The 25,177-nt window shown below is 38.2% G+C and overlaps 1 protein-coding gene across 1 annotated transcript; it reads left to right on the forward strand.

Moving 5' to 3' along the window:
- Positions 1-381: 381 nt before the first annotated feature.
- On the forward strand, positions 382-23,996 carry LOC117375792 (insulin-like growth factor-binding protein 4). Its single transcript, XM_033972117.2, has 4 exons — positions 382-1,195; positions 14,983-15,143; positions 17,352-17,477; positions 22,058-23,996. The coding sequence occupies exons 1-4, from the start codon at positions 850-852 to the stop codon at positions 22,193-22,195; spliced, it is 771 nt and encodes a 256-aa protein (XP_033828008.1). The 5' UTR covers positions 382-849; the 3' UTR covers positions 22,196-23,996.
- Positions 23,997-25,177: the final 1,181 nt, after the last annotated feature.

The following is a 25,177-nucleotide window of genomic DNA, read 5'->3' on the forward strand; positions in this document are numbered from 1 at the left end:
AGGCAGAGGAGCTATCTGAGAGACAATGTAATGAGAATAGGTGGTGGGGGGATGTGGTTTTTAAAAGGGGTTGATCACTTGACGAGGTTTTTGCCCCCGCAGGCAATTACAGTACATGTGTGAGCCAGTTGGACTTGATTAAAGGAGGAGGAATTTTGTTGTTGCTAATGACATGCTATTTTTCCAGAATTAATCTGAAAGCTTAGAGCAATCATTAAAAAGACATCTGAGGTTTGAAAAAATAATAAAATTCATGGTTAGATGGTTATGCATGTGAACAAGTGTTTTTTTCTCTTACAGCAGTGAGACAGAAGAGAGGTAGAGGGAATAGACTGCCTCTGCTCTCTCACTTCATACAAAAGGGGTGTGTCCTTAGACCAGTATAAAGTCCAAGCAGAGTCACTCACATTGAGCCAGTCCTTTGCTCTGCACAGACCAGCAAGATAACTCACCCACAGCTATTGCAACATTAACAACTGGACTTTGATTTCTGCAAAAAGCTGACTTCTAAAGCAAGACTAGCCTGTGCATGCCGGATAGGATAACCACTCTGCAACTGCCCATGACAAGATTAAAGAAGCTGGTGTCACCTGTACTCACCAGCGAAGTCTGACCAAGCGTCGGGTTCAATTTCAATTGTGAAACTGAATCAGAGGAGCAAAAGTGGCAGCACAGCTGTGGCATTGTGTCCCTGTAATTGAGACCTTCAGAAAATATCAGAGACAAAGCAGTGCTCTTTTAAACTGTATTTTAATCGTTTTTGGTGCAAGAATCAGTGACTATTGAAGAAGGAGGAAAAGAAGATCTACTTCACCTTATCTTAAGCTTGAGCGCAGGTGAGGGGCTGCCATGACGCGTGGAGCTCCGTCCTGCTGGAGCTTAGGGACACTTTGGTTTGCGCTGTCCCTTGCCGCTCTGGGTTTTTCGGACCAGGCTATACGCTGTCCCATCTGCACAGAGGAGAAGCTAGCCACCTGTCGCCTGCCAGACGGGTGCGAGGAGACAGTGAGGGAGCCTGGGTGCGGGTGCTGCCCCACCTGTGCCCTGCCCAAAGGGGCGCATTGCGGGGTGTACTCTCCCCGGTGTGGCACAGGGCTCCGCTGTTACCCACCCCGAGGAGTGGAGAGACCGCTGCACTTGCTCATGCACGGTCAGGGGGTGTGCACGGACGAAAGGGAGTTGGAGGACAACTCAGGTGAGACACATTCAGATAATAAATAGTTTAGTTGTATTAGAGACTTGAAGTTCATATACTGGGTTTTTATGTTTTTCTAATAATTACTTAATTTGGTTGGAACATAACTGTTCAATGTTTCCTATTTTTCACCGGTCAAGTGGTTGTTTTTGAAGGAAAGTTTGAAAAAAAAAACCAAAAAAAAACCAAACGTTTAAATTACATTACATAGTGGCGTGTTATATTGATGCATAGAGGTACTACATCCAAATAGAACAAAATGACATCCTTACAAGTCAGGTGAAAGTTATGGGCAAGGAACAAATTTCTCTGGCAGTCTAAACTTTCACCTACCAATATTAATATGATGCCATATATTTCATATATTTTTGTTAATCAAATAGTAACTATTGTACAAATGAGACAAGCTTTGGCCATTGTTTACCGTATAGGTAACAGTTATGGAATCACCCCTACCCATGGTGCTGGCCTTTTCCAACCAGGAAGTCAAATTATAAACCTCACCAAAATTGTCAAAGTAGGAAAAGTTTTAATGAAATTGTTGGTGTAACCTGTCATGTGTACTTTAGATTACCATCACGACATGCTTCAGTTTATTATGTGGATTAAACAGTTACAAAATACAAGTATGTGTTTTGCTATTCTCAATTGTCTTAATAGACAGTCATTGTTTGTACACTATCTATGAACCCTTGGTTAGAAAATGCCCTTCTTATATGTTTGGCTTGTTCAAAATTTACCCAATTTGAAAACATCTAAAATATTTCAGTGAGGTAAATTTGTATTCAAGCTGTATTTGTAATTCAGAATCCAATTATTATGCTATTTAAAACACCATCATAATCAAAACATTGGGTGCAGGCATGATGAGGCTAAGTAGAGCTATTAAAAGTATATTTACAATGAAAATAACTCCAAAACAAACAAACAAACAAACTACATATCCACATCTCTGCTCTCAGCTGTTTTTCCTGCCTTTACTCTATATGGCTTTTACCTGCAGCACTTAGGGGTCAAAGTTCAGGGGGTGTGACAATGTCTTGCTTGTTTACCCTAATCACAGCTTAGCTCCTAAACAGAGCGTGAACACACTCCAGCCCCTATAATGGTAGGTCAGCTCTGAGCCTTATAACCACTATGAGAGGGGGCCATGTAAAACAGTACTGGCTTTGCCGACAGCTGTGGACGCCCTTGTATTTTAATATGTAATGAAACTTTATGAGTGTATACATTTTAATAACGAGTGTGTATTTGGTTAATAACCCCTTTGAACTTTATGTGCAGGTAGAGGCATTGTGGTAGAAGTATGAGGTTGTGTGTGTGTGTTGGTAATGGGAGAGGGTAATAAAAGCTGCCCTATGAAATGGCTGTAATGGAGTGTGGCCAGTCTGGGGCTATTAGAGCTCTCTGCAATCAGTAATTCACTTGTGCTCCTTCACCAACGCTGTGTTACTCCCTCTCCCTTCTCCTCTTTTTCTTTCTCTTCCTCCCTTTTTCTCCACTCTTCTTTTTCTCATTCCTCTCTCCCCCTCTGTCTCTTTCTCCCTCTCTTAGCTGTTACTGCACATGTCCAACTCATAATCCCATGTCATATCTTCATTATCGACTCTATTCAAGGCCAGTTCTGCATTACAAAATTCCTCTTCTTGCAAAGGTTTCTATATTTTCCACTGTGGAGTGTCTCATCTGAATTTAATGAAGTTGCAGAACTTCACTGAAGCCAGTATAATCTTTGACCACAGGCTGGTTGTCAATACAGTCGATTGTTCAGGTTTCGACAGAACCACCATACTTGTAATAAGGCTTGAATCACCAATTTCTGTTTTTGAGGTTATAGTTGTACAAACACATACATTTTGCTGTAAAAGTTATTGCTTATGATCAGGTGGGCCAGTTTAGCAGAAGGCCTGAGGGCTAATAAAAATTGGTCTAAGGGCTATAGTTTGGACACCTGGGTCTATAGTCTATGACCTTTAAAGGTGCACTATGTAACTATGTATGTTTTCTGGTGAGGGGGCAACCACCTGCTTGTCTCTATGGAGATGTAATTGCTTTGCCTGAAATATATGGCATTCATTTGTCAACAGAGTGGCTTCTCCACAGACCTGACTTGTAACTTCCGCCCTGGTGGGATGCCTATTGTTTCTGTGGAGACAAATGAGTTCAATACCATATATATATATGAACCATCAAAAGTATTATTCACTCTATAATTTACAATCTGACTTCCATTAAACACAATACGTCAATAGTTGAATGTGTTTCCTGCAAAGATGTCTCTTTCATATCTCCCATATAATCTAGTTAGTGCTCTCCCACACACTTGCTAATGGTTTTGGGGCTATCCCTCGGCAACACAAGAACACCAAAGGTTTGGCTAAGCTCGTGCCATATAAAGGTCCCAGGGCGCTCATCTCCAGTGTAGCATCTGTTCCCCTCTGGCTTATGGATCCACCCCCTTCTCACTCTCCTCACCCCCACCCATCCCAACAACACTAGCCCTAACTAACAAGCCTTACAACATGGTCCAGCCCATTGAAAAGGATGAGCTCATCGCCACTCTCACTGCCAGAGTTGAAATGAGAGCCTTCTGGTCCGTGCACAGGGCCGGGGTAGGTTCGGCCGGCACATAGCGTGACTAAATGGAATCAGAAAGAAGAGGAAAGCTGTTTAGAGACTGATAAAAACTAAAGGCTGGGCGCACTTGGCTCAGCTTTGTAAATTCACGCTTCTTCAGTTAACATAAGAGTTTTGAGTTAAAGGTCTCATATGTAATTGGTTTCAATGCAACTATTCATTACAATGTTACAGTGTGGTATTAGAAATTGCTATAAATGGAAAGGCTATGTGTGCTAGTTAGCAAGATAACATCCTAAAATGTTTGAGACAATTTTTTTGGCTATAGTTAGTCACCTCTTCATTTACTGGGGCTTAAGTTAAGCTAATAATTGATATTGCTGTAAATATAATAATAATGATATTACTTTGGAGATACACTCTAGAGCACATGTGTCAAACTCAAGGCCCTCGAGCCAAATGTGGCCCTCTACATCCTTTTATGTGGCCCTCGACAGGGTAAATTAAAAGGTATGATGATCTTAAAATGTCATTTTATCAGGAGATACGCAGTTACACAGCCATATTTTTTACATCTACGCAAATGCATATGCAATATTTGTAATTTGAATAAGTAATAAATATAGAAACAGTTAATTAACAAATTAAAAAAGAAGTACATCTGGCCTTTTGAGGGCAGCCATTTTACTAATGTGGCCCTCAGTGAAAATGTGTTTGACACCCCTGCTCTAGAGCCTTTCATGATACTCAATGCAGCTTATTTAGCATTATTCACACAACACTTTGCAGTGGTAAGTATGTATCCACAGCTGCCCAGGGATGGACTGACAGAAGTATGGCAATTAGTCTCTGACAATGGCCCCTCCAACCACTGCCACTCAGACACACACACATTTATACAATGACAAGATGGGTGAAGTCAAGCATCTTCCCCAAAGACACAAGTTGCTTATGTTTAACATTTTGGCCATACTTTCTTTAAGCTTTCAGCAGTCTATTAGCCTGTTCTGCCATCATTTTCTGATGTTTTAGACCTGTTGTTGTCTATAAACTTAAAAGCCTAACCAGGGATGGGGGTTGCAAATTAGCTCTAAGTACAAATGCATGAACATCGGTTACCTATTTGCCAAGTATTTTGACACAATATGCCTGGATCAAGCTGTTTCTTGCTAGAACATTATTTTTTATGGACATTATGAATATCCTAACTTAAAAATAAATTTAGCATCCAAATTGTAAATAAGTGAAGTTATAATTAAATCACTTTTCTTACTGATTTATAGCTTGGATATTGTGCACTTTTTGGGTTCATGAGGTGTGTTAAAAATACAAAACCAGAGTGCTGGGTTTGTTGACCTCAATGCTGCTTCTCATCCAGTGTAGTCTGTCATAACAAAACAAGGAGCTCTGCCTATTAAATCACACTGTAAATGTATTCTTCTGGGCAGCACTGTATAAGAATGTAAACCAGTATAAACCAATGTAAACTAATATAATGTGCATAGGCTGTAGACAATCAGAATGGCTCTGGGGATAGGGGAGAAACTCCGGTCTGAAGCACTAGATTTCCTTTGTGGCACATTTCACCAGTACTTATGCATTATTAAACAAGGGGGTGCACCTCCTGAATACACACTGCCCCACTCCTAGCAACAGTGAGCGAACGGGAATAAAAATAGAAAGAGTGTTTCTTAAAACCAACAGAATTCGTAATGAAAAAGACAGAGAAAAGCATGGAGAAGGAGAATTTGAAATGGTGAATTTGAATGTGGGTTGGTGAAATAAAATTTTCACAAGCAAAAGTCATTAAAAAGAGATAAAAGTATATTTCTAAAACTTTTCACAGTACGTACAACCTATGAGAGTCTAAACTATAAAAATCAAGAGAATAAAGCAGAAACTCAGCAGTCCAAAAGTTGAATACAGCCAGGAACCAGGAACACAAATCTGTCCATTGCAAACTATGACTAAATAAAATGATATATAGAGGACCAAAGTAGATTGAAACAAGGACTAAACAATACTACCAATTTGGGCCTGGTTAGTGCTTTGATGGGAGACCGCTGGAAATACCAGGTGCCATATGAGTGGAGCAGCAGTGGCTCTATAGTGCATACTGTTCACCCACAGATGAAGGTATATTAATCTTTGAGTGAGTAACTGATGCTGCCGCAGATTAGCAGCCTTGTTTCTGTCAGTCTGCACCAGGGCAGCTGTGGCTACAATAGTAGTTTACCACCACAGTATTGTAAAGTGATTTTGAGTGTCTGGAAAAGCATTATATAAAACATGCATTATTATTATTACTAAAACTTGAATGGAACCTATGCAAAATCAGGTCTAAACAATGGTATGACTAACACAGATCTAAACTAAACAACCTAAAAGAATGATTACTGAATGAGATTAAATGAAATAGTGTATCAAACAAGCACCAAACTAGCTCTAAACCAGGATCAAGTGAGTTCTACCCCAAGACTAAGCCAGTACTTGTATTAAACAAGCTGAAACCAGGTCTAAACTTGATCTGCACTCACTTGGCCTCTTTCAACTTTGGAATTTATTTCCACAGTAATACTGATCTCTCTGTCTATGCTGTCTATGTCTATGCTTCCCATTCACTGAATCTTTCTTCGTTTCGGTTCTGGGAATAAAAAAGTAGCGCATGTTTTTGGTTCCGTCTGCATCCGGCCCGGTGTCAAGTTCATGGGCTTCTTCCTCCTTCCTGATTCATGATATTATTTACAAACTGATTCAGATGTCTGATATCACATTCACTGCATAAACAGTGGAACATATAAAGAGCCAACTTTGCCAATACAATGTCTAAGTATAGAGTGTACATATTAAAGAGACTGTAGCGGACTTTAATTTCTTCTAGTTCAAAAATGTCCTTTACATAAGAAATACACTGATGGAAGATACCAATATTTTAGAAGGTATTTTGTTGAATGAGAACCATATAGAAACAACTGGCAGAATTTTTTTTTTTTTTTTTCCCAATCAATGGCGTAATCGGAGGCAAATACTTATGCAAAAAAACCCAACTGTCTGTATGTGACGATCCTTGTTTTTCTGTCATGGAGAAATATCAGAGTGAGCAAAGGGACTAAGTGGTAAGTAGCGTCTTTCCCTTTATTTTATAAAGGAATCTAGAGTCTATAAAAATACCAACATTTTAAAAACAAATAAATGGAAATTTCTTGTGCTTTAGAAAAAGCATTCACTGCATTCAAAACAAATCAAATCGAAAATTGAAATTTAACTATTTGAGAAAAAACGTAAGCTGAAAAAAATAAAACTGAGCCCTAATGCAAACCTCATTACATTTGAGGTTAAAGACACGGCCTCCTGTTAATTCTTAGAGAGGAGTTTCCTAAAACACAGTGCACAGATGTACCACTGTTGTCTGTTTGCTTACATTGGATGCAGAGCTGCATTTGTTCAGCTGGGCCTCTGCTGCACGAGATAATGTGATTAGCTAATTGCTGTCCTTTGTGAGAGACCCTTTCTAAAGCTGGAGCTTAGAAAGACACAAAACAGCCAAACATCATCCCTCCATAAGCAGTACAGTTAAACCAGGAACTCTGGGATTGACCCATTTCCTAAAATAAAACAAGCAAGAAAAATTGTACATTGAACATCATTGGAATTTAGTTTTCAATAAAGTCATCAAATCTATATACTGAGAAAAAAGAGCTCAAAAATTATTATTTTGATCAACAAGAAGCTCAGATGATATGGAAAACTGACATATGTAAAATCAGACATCCAATCTAAGGTTTAAAATGCAAAGTGAAAGACCAATTGTAGTACAACACATTTTTGTGCATAAACAAAACAGGTGTCCAAACTGATTGTTGTATAATAGAACAATATCACTAACCCATGTGAAAGTAGTAGGCATATCTGTCCCTCTGTCACAATATAATGGTAATCCAAATTCTGCAATTCTTATATTTTTTTCTGTAGTCAATTGTTAACCCAATAACTGACTTTTCTATGAGAATTCATCAAAATTCCCTAGTTTACATTTAGCCAATAGTAAAAGTACTTTTAGAAATGCTTAAGATGTATGTGCTTGTGCCTCTTACCATATTATTCATGCCCTCAACACATAATTTTGCAGTATTTATGCTTTCAAAACCACAAAACAAATGAGTTAATTGTGCATTTGGCACAAAGTTTAAAAAAACAAATTTAAACTTTTTGCTTGATTGTGACCCACAAAAACAAACGGGTCAGCAATAGCATCAGCACCTTATCAATATTTAACTGAAATCGTCGTTAATCAGAGAATATAGACAGCATGTTTCTACTTCTTGATAAATGAATAGCTTCCAATAACATGCTCCAATTTACCCCTCTCTTTGTAGAAACTAACAAAGTGATTGATCTTGAGCCATTGTTTGTCAGTGCCAGAATTTCCCCAATTACTACAGACAATAAATCTGTAATTGTGTAGTTCTGTGCATATTTGGAAAGACTTCTGTTTAGACTCAGTGTCCGTGTACTGTGTGATCAAAGCATGTTTAAGAGCTACAACAACCATACTGTATTGATTTGAGAAATTCTCCTAAACTCTAAAGTTCAGGGGAGAGGGTATCATGTTACACTTTATTTTCCAAAACAAGCTTTGTTTTCGTCCAGCTGAACCATGCTTGACCCAAAACATTCTTGCTTTCAGTATAATAGCTCAGTTATCAGTGAGTTAGGGCTGAGTCATTGATTGCATAACAATAGAGGCAGCACCTTTGCCAGCAAAAGTAATAGGCACAATTTAATAATATGTGAAATGATGTGTATCCGATTGCAATGACTAGAACGCAAAAGCTTATCCGTTCCTTGAAAAACTGCTTCCAATGAAGATCAGAGGTGGGTAGTACTCAGTTACTTAAGTAAATTGTCTTGTCTGACTAGTTTACTAACACCATACATTTTGAATCATTTTTAGTACTTAAGTAAAGGTTTTGATTACGCTTAGTTACTCTTTGTAATTCTTTGTGACAAACTGTTTATGCAGACAACATTAAATTATGTAAACATCTGGATTTCATGCATGACATTTAGATTTAGATTTTGTTTTGGGGGGTCTATTCTTTATGAATACCAGAAATTGTGCATTATTTCATGTTTCAACTGTCCTGCATCTAAGCTTAACTATAAATCAGATGTTAGTTACTCAGTACACAATTAGTATTTTCTACAAATACTTTTTACTTCTACCCTTATTTGAGTACACTTTGGCCACTCTACCCATCTCTGATGACGATGCCAATTGACTTCATCCTGGGTTACAGTATTAGTGATTGTTTGAAATGTTATTGTAGTATTTTTCAAAGAGAAAGGCAATTCCTCCACTGTTTCATTATCCTTTGGATATGTTTTGCACAGCAGGACAGTTTAGATTGGAACATTCTGGTGAAGTCCTGAACAAACTAAACGTGGACCACAACAACAAATGTATGATGATTCGCAGATACAAAGACTACTCCTGGCTGGAAGCAGTCTGACAGCTCTGGCTCTGTCCACTGTTGACGGAGGAAAGCGGAGGTTTTGGTTGTAAGCCGAACCAACTTCTGTAGCAGCAGCCAAAAGCTTTTCAAGAAACCAATATTTGAACTTGTGCAAAACATTTTGGAAAAGTTATCCTCAAAATGGCTGAGGGATTTTTGAAATATTAACGCAAGTCTTCCAGGTTACACAGTGTTCTTTCATTTTGGAAAGTGAATGAGATTCACTTTGTATGAACTTAGACAAAAAAAAACTAGGAGTTTTCATAATTGACGTCAAAGTATTTGTTCCAGTATTGGGGTCAACTTTGTGAGGATTGGCAGAGCGTGGTAGTAAATTACAAAATGATCATCAAACTGAAGTATAATGATGAAATATTGTGGCTCTTAACAAAACAACACTGATTGTTAACTAATCATGTAATCTGAACAGAGGCAAGTTATTCTGTACAGAAACCTGAATAAAAATATTAAAAGGTCCACTATGTAAATTTCGTTGTGCGTGGTCCACTACTTCATGGTCTCCATGGTTGTTATTACTTTGCCCAAAAATGTTCAACAGTATGACATTACATTTTTGCATTTTCTGAAGTACACATGCAAAGTAACATCTCCATTACTCCATTACTAAGCAGGTAGCAGAACCTCCATCAGAAAAGTTCCATAGTCCACCTTTAACTACATTATTTATTGTTAATTTCAGAGGTTGGCTATGTGTTGTAGCTATAGATCAAATTCTGACACTGTATGTACATGAATGCAAGCCAAATACCTTTCAAAGACCAATATTTTACTATGTGCAAAACAAGTGGAAACCTTATCCTCAAAATGCCTGTGTGACTTATGAGATATCAGAACACATCTCAGACATCACACTCTCGTCTGTTCTTTTGGCTCCTGCATTAAACTCACACCATATAAACTGGAATTTGATAAAACATTTGGTGTTACTTTAAAATATGAGATGTCAGTGATATCTTCAATTCTTAAGGTGTCTTTCCAGGAAGCTTGAATGTGTGTGGTAAGTTAGAACTGAAAACACTATCATCTATCAAATTGTTATGATATATTGTAATGAGTACGTACATTTCCAGTAGCGGATGCAAATTTCAATTTCATTCTACTATTTATGTTCCAAAACAGTCTTGTGTAGCACTTTCACCCAACTGGGTTACCATGATATAATGTTATTTGTGTTGTTGAGACAGAAATAAATTACAATCTGACAATGTTAATGGGATTACACTAAAAGGAACTACTGTATGTATACAGGGAAGTATACTGTTCTGTAAATCCCAAAACTCCAGATAACTCGCTCCATGCTTTCTCCTCTCCGCTGTGGTCCATATAAATCCTTATAATCTAATAAGGACTTATATAATAACCAATGAATTGAGTAAAGGACTATATCTGTACTTGAGACTTATCGCACCCTAACGCTACATTACATTTACGTTTAGAATGACATTACTGGACCAAATTAAATATTCTTGTCCAAATGTCCATTACCCTCTTCAGCTGTTATCTCCTCCGTGCACCTGTATCATGGACTACACTATCAGCACATAATAAAACACTGAGATATGGCAGAAACAAACAAACGAAACCAAAGAGCTCCAGCTTCCTTCATGGAAAAACAGCAGCAGCAGAAAACAGGACATGCCACCTCTGACCCACAGTGACTGCCCTGAGATAGCATTGATCTGGAAGAAAATGAGGTTATTTGTACATGCAAATCTTCCAATTCAGATTTCAGAGGTTGGTTTTTTTTTGTTTTTTTTTTTGTTTTGTCTTGTTTTATGTTAGAAGCATATTCAAATATTCTTATTACAGGATGAATATTTTTTTCCAAAATTTTGCAGCCCTACTTTGTATGACAATATGACGTATCTTCAGTATCACAGCTAATGGCATTCAGATTTCAGCTGTGATTCAAATACCAATTTATCCAACTGAAGTGAATGCTACTGTACAACTAAAAGCGCATTATATGTATCCTATATCCACCACTGGCTTGTCAACATGGATGCCATTTCTTAGAGTTTATATAGAGTTTTCCAAACATTTATTTGCTTGTTTGTCATTAAGAACTCTTATATTGTACATTTTAAGGTACTGTGTTGACTTTATTTCAATGGAATGGATCAATAAAGTTTGTCTAAGAATGCATGTTAATGGTGCAGACCCCCATTAGAAAAGTTGCATAGTGCACCTTAAAACATAAAAAAAAAAAGTGCTGATAAAACGTAAATGTGTCAAAATACAACAACAAACAAGACACACTTCCCCAACAACAACTCTTATAGGACAAACTCAGTCAACTTCAGTCTCCAAGTAAAACGTCCAGACGAGGGGAACAACCACAAAAGCCTGTCTGTCCTTCGTTAAACTTTGCTCATATCCAAAATCACTGCAATGCACAAGATTAGGGGAGAAAACTATTCACTATTCCTCTTCTTGCCAGCAGCATTGAACTGGATACAAACCAGTCACCTCGGATAGAAACCAGGGCAGGGATCTGGATATGTGGATCACAATAGGGCTTCAAGATGGTAAAACTGTCAATGAGCCTCTTTGAATTTAGTGCCAGCTTGTAAAATCGCTGCGGTTATAAGACGTTGCCAAGTTCATAAGCCACAGGTGAGCAGCAGGATCATCTTGAGAGAAAGACAGAACATAATGTAATCTTTAGTTGAAACGTTTTGAGTAGATCCCGGGGCAAAACCAAAGCTGTACCCACTTGTGACAGGGCAAATAACAGTCTCCATCTGGCACTGGGGCGGGGACTGTTGTGGAGAATAAAACAGGAGGAGGGGGGCATTTCCTGTGGATGCAGCTGCTTGCCTCCAGGCTAACTTTGTATGGGGTTATAGGTGAATTTGGCTCAGACCAAAACATAATGTGTAGGTTTATTTTGCCAGTAGGTTGTGTTCAAGTTGAGAAGACATCAAAAAGTCAGAAGGAGGGAAGGGTCATGAGATGCTCTATAGGGGATGATCTTTTTTGTAGGGCTTCATGATTTTGGATTGTGATATTGCGATTTGCGATATGTGTTTAACAAGTAGAATTCTGTTCAGAGTGCACAAGGTATTGTGTTCTTTGCAGAGAACATTCTGTTATTTATACAATAAAAGCCTTTGGGATTAGATAATTGTACCATGTCAAATTGCGATTTTGATGTGATTCTGATATTATATGTGCAGCTCTATTTTCTTTCTGTGCTTCTTTCTAAAATCTTATTAAAAATGCTCATCCTAATATATGATAATCTAATTGATATACACCTGACCTAAAATTGACTATATCAAAACCGGCTTCTAATCATAGAAGCTATTGTTTTGGCCTCATTTAAAGTTTTAAGCTTTAATAACACTAAATGAAATTCCAAGGAGACCATAAATAATTTGAATAACACAAAATACATGGCATTTAATATCGGTATGGTCATATTTTGCATTGAATTGGAACATTGTTAATATATAGCTAACTGGCATGCCTACTTTAAAGTGCAGTGCACCTCAGAAATAGAGTACATAAAGATAATAGATGTTTCTGATTTTGAGGAAAGACCAGGAGTCTGCCAAGAAACAATGGAAGTAATGTAATCCATTTTGATAAAGAACTATTCCCTGAATCCAGGTATTTCTTAATACTGATGAGCACCATGTGGCCAAACAAGCTAACTCCAGACACATGGAGCTAAGTCCTGAGGTAGATCAGGGTTAGTACTGGTTCATGCAGTTCAGATATTGAAGCTATTTAATGTCAGTTGTATTTAATTAAACCTAATCTTAGGTGTGTATGGAAGTACTCATTGAAAAGGGCAAGTCCTAGAATACTTTCAAAATGTCCTATTTGACTTGCATGCAGCTTGTTTCACAGTTTTTTGCAAAGGCTTAAGATTAGAGTTAGATTGATAGCATTAAGGATGTCACAATAGAAACAAGATTATTCACGATTATTGACGCCATGACTAAACAACAAGAAAATCATGCATTTTCTTTCATATTCCCATTGTCAAATAGGTCAGTATGTGACCAGCATTTTGAAGTCTTACTCTGTGAACAACAAAGCAAAGTGTATGTGACATAAACAGAACTGAACTGAAATTACTGTAATGACAATTATATTTTTTTAGTTCTACATAATATTGTACATAATCATCGTCGTTGTACATAATACTGTTGTAGCTTTGTATATTTGCTGTACCGCACAGTGTTTTTTGTTAATAGTTATTATCTTGATTTCTGATTGCATATTTCCCAATGTTCTTGAACTTTGCATTCCAACACTGGAATTTCTGTGGGACACAGAAAGGTTCTATTATCTTAAACAGCAGAATAGGTTATTGTATCCTAAAGAGTAGCAGCAAATTGCATGCTTTTCTAATATTCTGCAGGCCTTGTTCAGCAGTTGTTACAGGGTGGTATTACCGGAGCAGACAGCACTCCACTGTCCTTGAGGTTAACCTGGCCTCATTCATGGCCTATATTTCACAGGGTTGGTCTCTTGGATGTTCCATCCAAGGACACACAAGGATCTGCTCTACATCTCCACCATTTACCCTGGCTGTAATGACACTAAAATTACAAATGATCTGCAGAAATCAAACTAAAATCTAGCAGATAAAAATCTTTTATCTGCTCCTACGCCTCAAGAATTTCTTTCAGGATTAATAAAGTGGTATCTTATTTTATCTGTATTGCAGTTAGTGGTCTGGTATTATGCAAGAGAACAGCCTGCATACAACATGCAATCATACTCTTGAGAAGTTTGCATTTTCAGTGGCACTGAAGCAACTTGCCAGAAGAGTGTCTGACTGAGTTTGCTTCTTGCTCTGTATAGGTTTATGGTCAGCCAGGAGTACCTAGCTGGAGCCTATTGTGCATATTTTTAGAGACTGGAACACTTGGAGGAAAGCTACTCGGAGAACATGGGGGGAGAACATGCACATGGATCCTCTTGATGTGAGGCAAGATGAAATCGCTATGCTGTGTTACGACTTAAAAATATGAGAGTGAATTACTGTCTTTCACCTATGCAAATCATATCATAGTCATTTGGTTACCGTACAATAATTAATAAAGTGACCAATCGTTCTATAGCAGAAAGACAAAACGGTATATAGGGCAAAGGTAGCTCAGTTGTTTGTCCACTGATCTGAAGGTTTATTGTGTTCTTGGGCACGACACTTAACCCACTTTGCCCCCAGTGTTTGCATACACTGTGTGAATGGGTGAGTGGTTCCTTGATGAGAAGCGTTTTGAGTGCCTTGAAGCTATATAAAAGTGTGATCATTTAACAATATATTTTGGGGTGCAGTATTTATCGTTATGTGCCTTTCCTCTGTACTAGTGGATAAACTCTTGAGTTATTTTTTTGTATTATAAGTTTTTATCTGTAGAGAGCTAAATCAACATCCATGAGTGCGTGTTTTATTTGGCTATTTACTTGCAGCTCATGCTTTTAACACTGTACAATTAGAAAAGAGTTTACTTATCCTATTATCCTGCTTCATGGTTATTGTTGGTATAAATGACTTTAAAAATTATCATTTCTCGTGATATTTTCTGTAGCAGTATATTGCTTTGCATTTATTACTGTGAGTGTCCTTATGAAATTATTCAACATAGTACATCTTTTAAAATGTTCTTGTCCTCTGCTTAAACCTCTATATTTCCTTTTCTCTCTCTTCAGCTTTGGAGCGGCAGGAGGAGATCATCCCTGAGCATCCAAACAACAGTAATATCCGCTGCAGCCCTCAAGACAAGCGCTGCATACAGAAGACCCTCGCCCGGCACCCGTCTAAACCCACAAACCAGAGGAACATGGGCAGAGAGGAGGCCAAGGCTGCGCTGGTGAGAAAATCAAATGCACCTCCTGTTGTGTTTTTTACTGGAAACAATGCTATAATGGATAATGGTTTAGCCCAGTCTGCAGCAGGTGGTTCAGATTAGGATTTATCACTGTAGACTCACATAAGCGTTGCAGTCGGGCTATAAATTGTACAAATTACTGATTTAAAAGCCGTAACATTTAATCGTAGCAACGTGAAACAAAATACAGGTGTGCTTTGACACCATTATGGCATCTGTGGATTTAACGTGGGCTAGTCTGAAATCCTAACATCCCCATTAATAAGAAACAGGCCCATTTGAAACCACGGCGCTGCATTCCTGTAACACAGTAATATATAACATAAACACACATATGTCAAGCATAGAGACATTATGGGAGGTGGCCACCCAAGAAGATTTCACCTAAACTTGTCTTAGAGTAGATTAAGTGTGAATGAAATAGCTGCAAATGATACATGTCAAGTACTTTGAGAAATATAAAATACATATGTGGTTTTGAATTGAGACAAAAGTGTAATTTATACTAACCTATATGTGGAGAACATGCAAAAATTACAATTGTCTTATTCATTGCTAACATTAATTCTACATGATTTTAATTTCATACCTGGTCACAGTTGCTGCTGATTAATGTGAAAAATTTGGTATAACAGTGTAGGTTTTTCTGTCTAATAAACAATTTGTATTATGGGTGCATTATAAACAACAGTAACAGCTAGGGAGAGAGGTGGTATTTCCATTGTTATTGCTATGTAAAAAGTAAATTATATCCACAAATATCATACAATAGTTACAAACTTCTTTACCAAATGTTACAAACTAATACATGTTTGAAAATGTAGTCAAAAACAAACCTTCAAATTTAAGACAGCTTCGAACAAAAGGTGAAACAAATGGTTGGCTATGAATAATGATATTAATAATACAATTTTTGAGGAAAGGTCAATGCAGGGCCAAGGAGCAGCACAAGTAGAAAAATTATGAAAAGATTTTGATCTAGGTCCAAAACTGTCTGAAACCAGCATTTTTCAAATGAAACATGTGAAGATGTTTCCAAGAGGCTAACTCCAGCCACATGGAGCTGGTAAAGAAACTAGAACGGACTTTAGGCCACAGCATACGCCCCTTAACCAAAGGTCATTAGACTGAGTTCCGGTTCACCTCATTAGTTTAGATAGTTACTACTTTGAGACAGTTCTTAAATACTTCTACGACTTACATTAAAGATACACAGTGTAATGTTTCTGAAGGAAGGGTCCATCATCTACGCCAGTTGTTATAGATGTTATTGCTTTGCCTGGAGAATTCCACAGTATGGCATTAAACTTATCCATCTCCATGGAGGTAAGCAAATGGTATCACAGCTCTGTGGCAAGGCAAGCCCATGGACTGTAATAATGCATGTTTGTCAAGGTATTTTTAGCAATAAAAACACATGTAATTTAATAAAAGCTAGATACATAACTGATGTACTATGGAACATTCCAGACAGACTAATAACACCTCTATGTAGCGTAAGCAGGTGGTGGACACTAGAAAAGTTACATATTTGAAGTTACAATCCTGCTTCTAAATGTTTTTCAATGAAATTATTTATCCTTTGCCAGTTGAACATATTAAATTCTATGATTGGGTAAGACACCTCACCCACTCAAGTCACAATGTGCCAATATATCAGCTATTTGTGTCAGGAAGGGCATGTGGCACAAAACCCAGAAGAGAGAAATAGATTTTCAACAGCTTATATTTCCATCTTGATAATTTAGAGAGAGAGAGAGTGGATTGAGTGTACATGATGCTGGGTCCACCATCTGCTGATTCCCATAGAGATGTTATTACTATGCCTGGAATGTTCTACTGTCTGGCCTTAAAAATATCTAGCATTTTTGTTTTGCTATGGCTGTTTTTATTGCTCAGAAATACCCATCTAAACACAAGAATTTAATTACTGTGAGTAGACTCGCTTCTCCACAGATCCAGCCTATAACCAGGCCAGGTGGTATCACCTGATTTACTCCATGGAGATAGATACGATTAATGCCATTTTGTTTAAAGCAAAGGGATATCAAGAAAAGCAGGTAGCAGACCCTTGACTAGAAAAGTTACGTAGAGCACCTTTTGGATTGATTTAGCTTGTAGACCTGCATAACCTATGCACAAAATTAAAATTAAGTTATCGTACCTAATGTATTTCTCACTCCTGGGCAGGCTCCATGTCGTGCGGAGCTGCAGAGGGCACTGGACCGACTAGCCTCAAACTCTCGTACCCATGATGACCTGTTCACCATCCCCATCCCGAACTGCGACAAGAATGGAGACTTCCATACCAAACAGGTCAGTGCTCTGCAAAACAAGAGGGACAGCACAAATAAGTATATATATATATATATTCCTGGGATCTGCTCTAGCCACTCCTCCAGTTTGGGGGTCCCGAGTGCTCTGATGACCATGGGCACCATTAATGCCTTGACCTTCCAGGTCTTTTCCAGCTCTTCTCTGAGCCCTTGGTATTTCTCTAGTTCCTTTTCCTGATGTTCCCATCACTTGGTACTACAACGTGTGGACACAAGGCCTTTGCTCTGTTTTTATCCACCACCACAATGTCCGGTTGGTTCATCACCATTCTGTCAGTCTGTATCTGGAAGTCCCACAGGATCTTGGCTCGATCATTCTCCACTACCTTTGGAGGTGTTTCCCACCTTGATCTTTGGGTCTCCAGTCCGTACTCTGCACAGATGTTTCTGTACACTATCCCCGCCACTTGGTTATGCCGCTCCATGTATACTTTCCCTGCCAGCATCTTACACCCTACAGTTATGTGCTAGATTGTTTCAGAGGCCTCTTTTCACAGTCTACACCTTGGGTCTTGGCTGGTGTGGTAGATCTGGGCTTCTCTTGCTCTTGTGCTCAAGACCTGCTCCTGTGCAGTCAGGATGAGTGCCTCTGTGCTGTCCTTCAGGCTCACTCTCTCAAGCCATTGGTACAATTTCTTGATATCAGCCACTTCAGTTATGTTCCGGTGGTATATCCCGTGCAGGGGCTTGTCCTCCCATGACGGTGCCTACAGCACCTCTTCCTCTGTGCTCCACTGTCTGAGACATTTGCTTGGGGCCTTGTCCTTGATGTACTTATGGATCTTGGATGTTTCATCCTGGACAGTGGCTCTCACACTCACTAGTCCTCGACCTCGACCTTACGGCTCGAGTACAGTCTCAGGGTGCTGGATTTGAGATGGAACCTGCCATGCATGGCCAGGCGCTTTCGTGTCTTAACGTCTGTGGTCTGTATCTCCTCTTTTCGCCAGCTTATGGTTCCTGCTGAGTAACTTATTACTGACAGGGTGTAGCTGTCTATTGCCTGGATCTTGTTCTTGCCATTGAGCTGACTCCTTAGGACTTGCCTTACTTGATGGAGGTATTTGGCCGTGGCTGCTTTCCTTGGTTCCTCTTCAAGGTTGCCATTTGCTTGTGGGATACCAAAGTACTTGTAACTGTCTTCAATGTCTGCTGTTGTTCTGTGTAGACTACCTTCCCTCTCTTTGGGAATACGGCTACACTTCTCAAGCCTGAATGACATCCCATTGTCTGTGCTGTAGATCCTGGTGGTGTGGATCAGTGAGTCGATGTCTGATTCTTACCGTACAGCTTGATGTCATCCATGTAGAGGAGGTGACTGACGCAGGCCCCATTCCTGAGTCGGTATCCATAGCCAGTATTGTTGGGGGGTTAGGGGGTTCAGACCTATTCAGAACGGCAGTGGGGACAGTCTCCTTGGTATATGCCACATTTGATGGTCACTTGTGCAAGTGGCTTGCCATTGGCCTCTTGGGTGGTTTTCCACAACCTCATCAAGTTTGCAATAAAGGCTCTTAAAGTCCTGTTGATGTACAGCTCCAGGGATTCAGTGATCCATGTGCGTGGCATTAAGTCATAGGCTTTCTTGTAATCAATCCAGGCAGTGCACAGGTTGGTCTGTCAAGTTTTGCAGTCTTGAGCAACTGTTCAATCTACCAGGATATATATTTCACATAACAGTCTAATTAGTTAAAAATAAATCACAAGTTGTATTGCAAAGTATTTATGAACTACAGTATTACTTGACGATAACATCAACATCAATAATCAATCAAATAGAAAAAAAGAAGAAAGAACTGTCCCACACTTGGAGCGTGAAGATTTATCTCTGCAGAGAGTTACAAGACTTCACCAGTTGAGGATCATTTTACTGAATCAGCACCAATAAAAAAATAAAAAAAATCATTTTGTGTGTTAAACCCACTACCCTTTGACCACATCAGTGTCTAGGGTCCAAAAGCTCAAACGCAACAGATGAAACTATTGTCTTAAATTCAGTTCAAGATCAACACAACATGTTTCAAATGACTGCCTTATGAGACCAGCTAATGCCAAGACCCCTGTTTATTTAAGCTCGCATAAAACCGTGATTTATATGAGAAAATTGAGAACACTGACGTGCGTATGTGCATAACACTGCTTCTCTTCTTAACTGTAATGGCTTCATTCCTTTGTCGCATGCAATGAGCAAAATCTTAGGTGCAGTTGCTCCTTCAAAAGTTAAATGTTGAGAGTAAAGTCACAAGAAAGGGATTAAAAAACTGTAGATAAGGCGCAGGTGTGGATTTGTGGAGCAGTCAAAGAGCAGAGTCAGTGTGATAAGGGAAAGTAAGTGGTTGGGTGGTGCATGTGTGGATTTTGTAACATGGTTTAAAGTGCATATGACAGGCTAAACTAAACACTAAACATAGTTAACAGAGTTATATTTAAGATTTTACTAAAATATTGCCTTGTTTTGTCTATTTTTTTTTTATTTTTGTTGAAGTTTGTAATTTTACTTCCTGGTTGGACATGGGCAGTATGTGTAGAGATAATTCCATAACAATTGCCTAGCCACCATAACATTAACAAGAGAAACTGTAAATAGTTATGATTAGACTAATAAAAATAAATGACAACACCTTTATTTTGTTAAATGAAAATTTAGGTCCATATCTTGTGTGCAGGTGTAGATAAGGTGCCACACAAAAAGGTGTTTAAGGCATATGGCCTGTTAACTAGCAGACACACACCAGCACCGTGTGCAGCACAAATACATCAAAAATATGTTTTCACAGAATGATCTTTAGAGGACAATCTATCTGACTGATACAAATGCGAACACATATTTATATTGAAAATCAAATGAAAAAATCAAAAATAAAATACGTTTTTAAAATGCCATGAACAAGCTGTTTTAGAACTCACTGCTATTTACTGTGTTTTTGTACTTTTCTTCTCAACTTTGTTTCCCCACAAACCACTGCTTGACTAATGTAAAACTATGATAAATATTTAGTAATACTTAGAAAACCATATAAACCTGCCATGAACTTTTAAGGTCGTATTCACAAGCATCTGTTTACTGTTTGTGATAAAAACCATTGGGGAAATGCAGGTCACCGGGGACGACTGGGAATGATTTCACGGCAGAGCAACTATTTAAACTGTTAACTTCACAGTTTTATTGGTTAATGATAAAATTTTCCAAGTGCATAATGGCTGGGAGTCAAGGATACAAAATGTTTATTGTTAAATAGAAAATGCAGGGTTTTTGTTTTTTTTTTTGCTTAGACAGCAGTTTTTGTCAGATTTTTATACCAGATGCCTACCCTGCTGAAATCATTACTTGAACTGGTTGCAATTTTAGTCATTAGAGTTGAAAAAAAAAAATCATTACTCAGATACTAATCAATACTGAAACTTGTGTCAAAAGTAGATTTGGACAATTACTGTTAATGAAGAAAATAACATAAATAAAACAAAATTGAACCTTTCCTGAAATGTTTTAGAAATGATCTTGGTCAGAACTAGTAAAAGACCATTTGATAATATTGAATAAATGGCTCTTATGTGAAAATGTAATTATATTATATCGTGTCATCATTGTGGTATTGGAATCTGCACTGAATATCAAGTATAGATAGAGGAACCATTACTGTATCAAACTTACTAACTCTGCCACAGAAGTTTAAAAAGCAAAAATGATAAAACACAAATTATGCTGACGGGACATATATGTGTAATCTGAAAAGTGGAAATAAGCACATTTAATTCTGTAACAGTGTAAAAGGCCTAAAAAAAACCTTACAGTCAGCTCTGTATGCCATTCCTTATTCATCTCCTTACTTACAACACCCACGTACTCTAATTTGCTTGTGTACTTGTTTGACCTTCTCTAATAGTCCCATATGGTTACTCAGCCGACGGTGTGAATTTCTGTTCCCTTTTTCTCGACAGGGTATTTGAACTTTTTGTTCCAATGGAACAAATAAGGCTTACTTAGACTTTAAACTTCTTCTCTTTGGCTTCATCAAGACAATAGCTTGATAATTGGCAACTTTCTGGTTAGTGGGTGAGCAGTCAACCCACTGCAACACTGCAAACCCCTCATCGAAAATCCAGTAGTCTAGAATAATACTAATATTGACAGTATTACAGCAGACTTAATGATTTTATATAAAATATGAAAGTCCATTCAAACATGAAATATTTTGGGAGGAATCTGTGAATGTCTGCTATGTGTTGGCCATTATTTATTGACATCTTTTATAAACATATTTCCTTGTATTATATTTCCACCTGCTTATCTTCACAGAGATAGAGTATGCCATTCTGTTTAACTTTCAAGGCAATAACATCTCCATGGCGACAAGTAGATGCTGGACCCTCCAACAGAAAAGTTACATAGTGCATCTTTTAAACAAATAAGACATAATATGATGGGGATCCAGTTAAAACAAAAGGCTGCTCTCAAGATAAAATGTGGAGAAATATTTTTTTTCTTGTTTCACACAGATTTAACATATGATTTAGTTTTTGCTATATTGTACCAATCTGCTGTTCTGTGCCTTGCTTTAGTGCCACCCTGCCCGCGACGGCCAAAGGGGAAAGTGCTGGTGTGTGGATCCCAAAACTGGTCTGAGGATCCCGGGACCCCTGGAACTTCGGGGGGACTTGGACTGCCACCAGCTTGTGTCGGCTACACTGAGAGACTGAACTGTAGGGGGTGTTGTGGAGAGAGCAGAATCAGCTGAATTCTACTGGTGCTTATAGGAGCTGTACACTTGGAGAAGGACTTTGCCGCAAAGCCTGACTCATGACGGGGTCATGGTATCTGCGCTTATGAAACAAAAAGGAAACCATTGACTGTTTTGCTATTTTATTTTTCCTGTGTGTGAGAGGGTGTTGTGAGTCTTTTGAGCACTTGTTGTATATTGTTTTGGCTCTGTGAACTTGAGAATGTTTTTAGACATGTGCTTCTGAAATACAAGTGGCAAAAAATGTTTAAGATGTGATAAACATAAGTAGGCAAAATGTGTTTGTCTAGTCTAAACTCTCCAAAAATATTAAAATAAAACAGATGACATAAATTAAGCCTTTCCAAGGTTCTATATGGTTATTAGTAGGCTTATAGCTAGCAGTTTTTAAATATTGTAGCCAACAACTTCATGTCACGACCCTCTAATGTTGAATTACACCTAAGCTGGTCTCCACAAATGGCAGGCTGCTGAGATGAACTGATGAAGAGTGGAATAAAAAAAACCCACAATCTCCTGTGTTAAACTGCCAAATGCTACGCTGTTGCGTTTTACTGCACCAAAGTGAAAATGATATCCTTGACAGACATTTGGTTAAAAACCCAACAGAGACACATTACAGTTACTGTGAACAGTTGTTGTCCAAAAGCCTGAAGCAGAGCGGGGCTAAATGCTGTACACTGCTGATAGTCTAATCATGTTCCCACAGCATCCGCTGGATGCCAATTTCACTTCAAATGTTTTAAGACACACCTCGACTCATTTTCAATATCCATCTAAAGGAAGAAATGCAGATTTTCTACCAAGAAACTTCACCACACCTGATAAAAATTTCAAACGTGTCTGTGATGTATTAAAACAATGACTTAAGTGTAACTTAACTGTAAGGTTCTGTGGAGCTGGTCTAAAGTGATGAGCACATGTGCAAACATCTGCAACAGCCTTGGGTGAAAGATGTCACTCATAACCACAGTAAATATCATCTAAACAGTGCAGCTGTATACACTCCGGAGCTGACACTAGGCCTGGTGTTATGGAATACAAGCAGTGTTAAAACTAGAGACTGTTCAGTTTAGACTCTGCATCTCCCTCACAGTCTGTACAGGTTTAAATGATAAACAATACAAACTGGTTGTCAACTGGTGCTATGTTCAAAACCAAACAAGGTGTAGCTGAACCCCTTAGGCACATAACATATTGTAAAATCAACTGTAGAATGACTACAGATGTGAAATAAGGGGATGCTTAAATCTCATATAAACAGAGATTGTAATCATGCACACACCACCCATAAGAGGCAGCAAAGAATGGTAAATGCTGGGTTATTCATGTAGCTTGAGCCAAATGTTCTCGTTCCAAAGACTAGAAGAAAATACTTCTTTTATAAATCCAGGCATGTGTAAGTTTTAGAATATGTTTTAGAAGAAGCTAAATCTTTAAGTTGTTGAATTGTTGAGTGAATTTTTTTTATTAAATATGTTGATTGTTTAAGCTACAGTACTTTGTGTTTATTGTTGCTGAATATAATGACGTTCTCAACATTTCTGTACTATGTTATCACTATATTTGTTATGTGTACAGCAAATGAAATCTGTCTGCATGAATACAAATGAACATGGGTTGGGACAAAACAGTCTTTGTCAAGATTACAAGAATAAATAAAAACAATCTTAACTAAACCATGGATAACCATTTATGTTGTAATTGTTTTATATATAAAATGTAGTATATGTATATGTCAATAAAATGTATACAAAGCTAAAGCATTGCCTACATTTTGGGGTTAAATATGATACATGTGGTAAAAGATGCCCTTTATGATTTAACATAATATTAGCCCTATATGTATTAAAAATGAAACATGTATGCTGGGGTTGTGGTTGTCCACTGCCTTCAATAACTAGATCTTGAGAAAACAAATAAAATGTAGCCGAGGAAATAAATAGTAAATAAGATTCATGAACCAATGACTAGAACTGAAAACACACATGTTTAAAATGTAGGTCTATAGAAATAGTGGCATTTGTACAATAGTGTACTGTAATAATGTTGAATAATAGTGTAATATTATACTCATACAATGGTGTAAAATGTTGCTTTAATAGCTATATTTAAGAGTGAATTTGGTCTTTGTTTAGCACAGTATATTTACAGTAATAGAAGAAATAACAATTTTTAGCATCTGGGGGAGACTAGAGGCCTCACTCTTCTCTATTGACAGGAAAAATTAAACAAGTTCTATAAGACACCTGACATGCTTTCCTTATTATGAACGGGCCAGTGGCAGAACATATGCCTGGAATGTGTTCCAAAGAACATTATATCACATGAATTTAGCTGCTAAAAATACCTCGGCAGAATAAACTTTCAGCTCTGCTTACTTCCACTGCCTGCGTCTATTTTGGTGAGTCTTACCGGCTTAAGGAGCGTATATGAAACTGCATTACAAGACTGAGCTTTGCAAGTTCCTCCTTGATTGATTCAAAATGTGACAGGACATGTTCTGCTCCTGAGCCCCCACAATCCCCCAGCTGTGCCCCAGAGGCCTACATACACAGTAGCTTACCATAGACATGTGACCTATCCACAGGTGTCCAAATCCATGCTAAGGCCTGGCTTAGTGGACGATGCAATGAGAATGACCCTCTGCACCTGCACATAAGATAACAACAGTGTCCACATGCATATTATACAAAACACAGGTCAAGCAGAAATCACCTAAGCTCTCAAGTGCCCTGGTGAACAGACCCGAAATGGGGTCACAATGAACACAATCAATTAACGCACCCAAAACAAGGTGTATCGGGGCTGAATGCACAGAGATGAAGGGTGAATCCCACGGGCTTTAGTTTGTTATTTTTTAGGGAACACACTATTACAACTATTGACCTTGGCAGCTCTGGAACAATGTGAACAAGAATGCAAAGTATTTCTCTTCTGG

The sequence above is a fragment of the Periophthalmus magnuspinnatus genome, chromosome 1 (assembly GCF_009829125.3).
Source record: "Periophthalmus magnuspinnatus isolate fPerMag1 chromosome 1, fPerMag1.2.pri, whole genome shotgun sequence".
NCBI lineage: Eukaryota > Metazoa > Chordata > Actinopteri > Gobiiformes > Gobiidae > Periophthalmus > Periophthalmus magnuspinnatus.

What these genes read in the sequence shown, in the direction of transcription:
- LOC117375792 (XM_033972117.2), top strand. Translation starts at nt 850, where the DNA reads ATGACGCGTGGAGCTCCGTCCTGCTGGAGCTTAGGGACACTTTGGTTT. An exon ending in GGAGTTGGAGGACAACTCAG is followed by an intron (nt 1,196 to 14,982) that starts GTGAGACACATT and finishes CTCTCTCTTCAG; the next exon opens with CTTTGGAGCGGCAGGAGGAG. An exon ending in AGGAGGCCAAGGCTGCGCTG is followed by an intron (nt 15,144 to 17,351) that starts GTGAGAAAATCA and finishes ACTCCTGGGCAG; the next exon opens with GCTCCATGTCGTGCGGAGCT.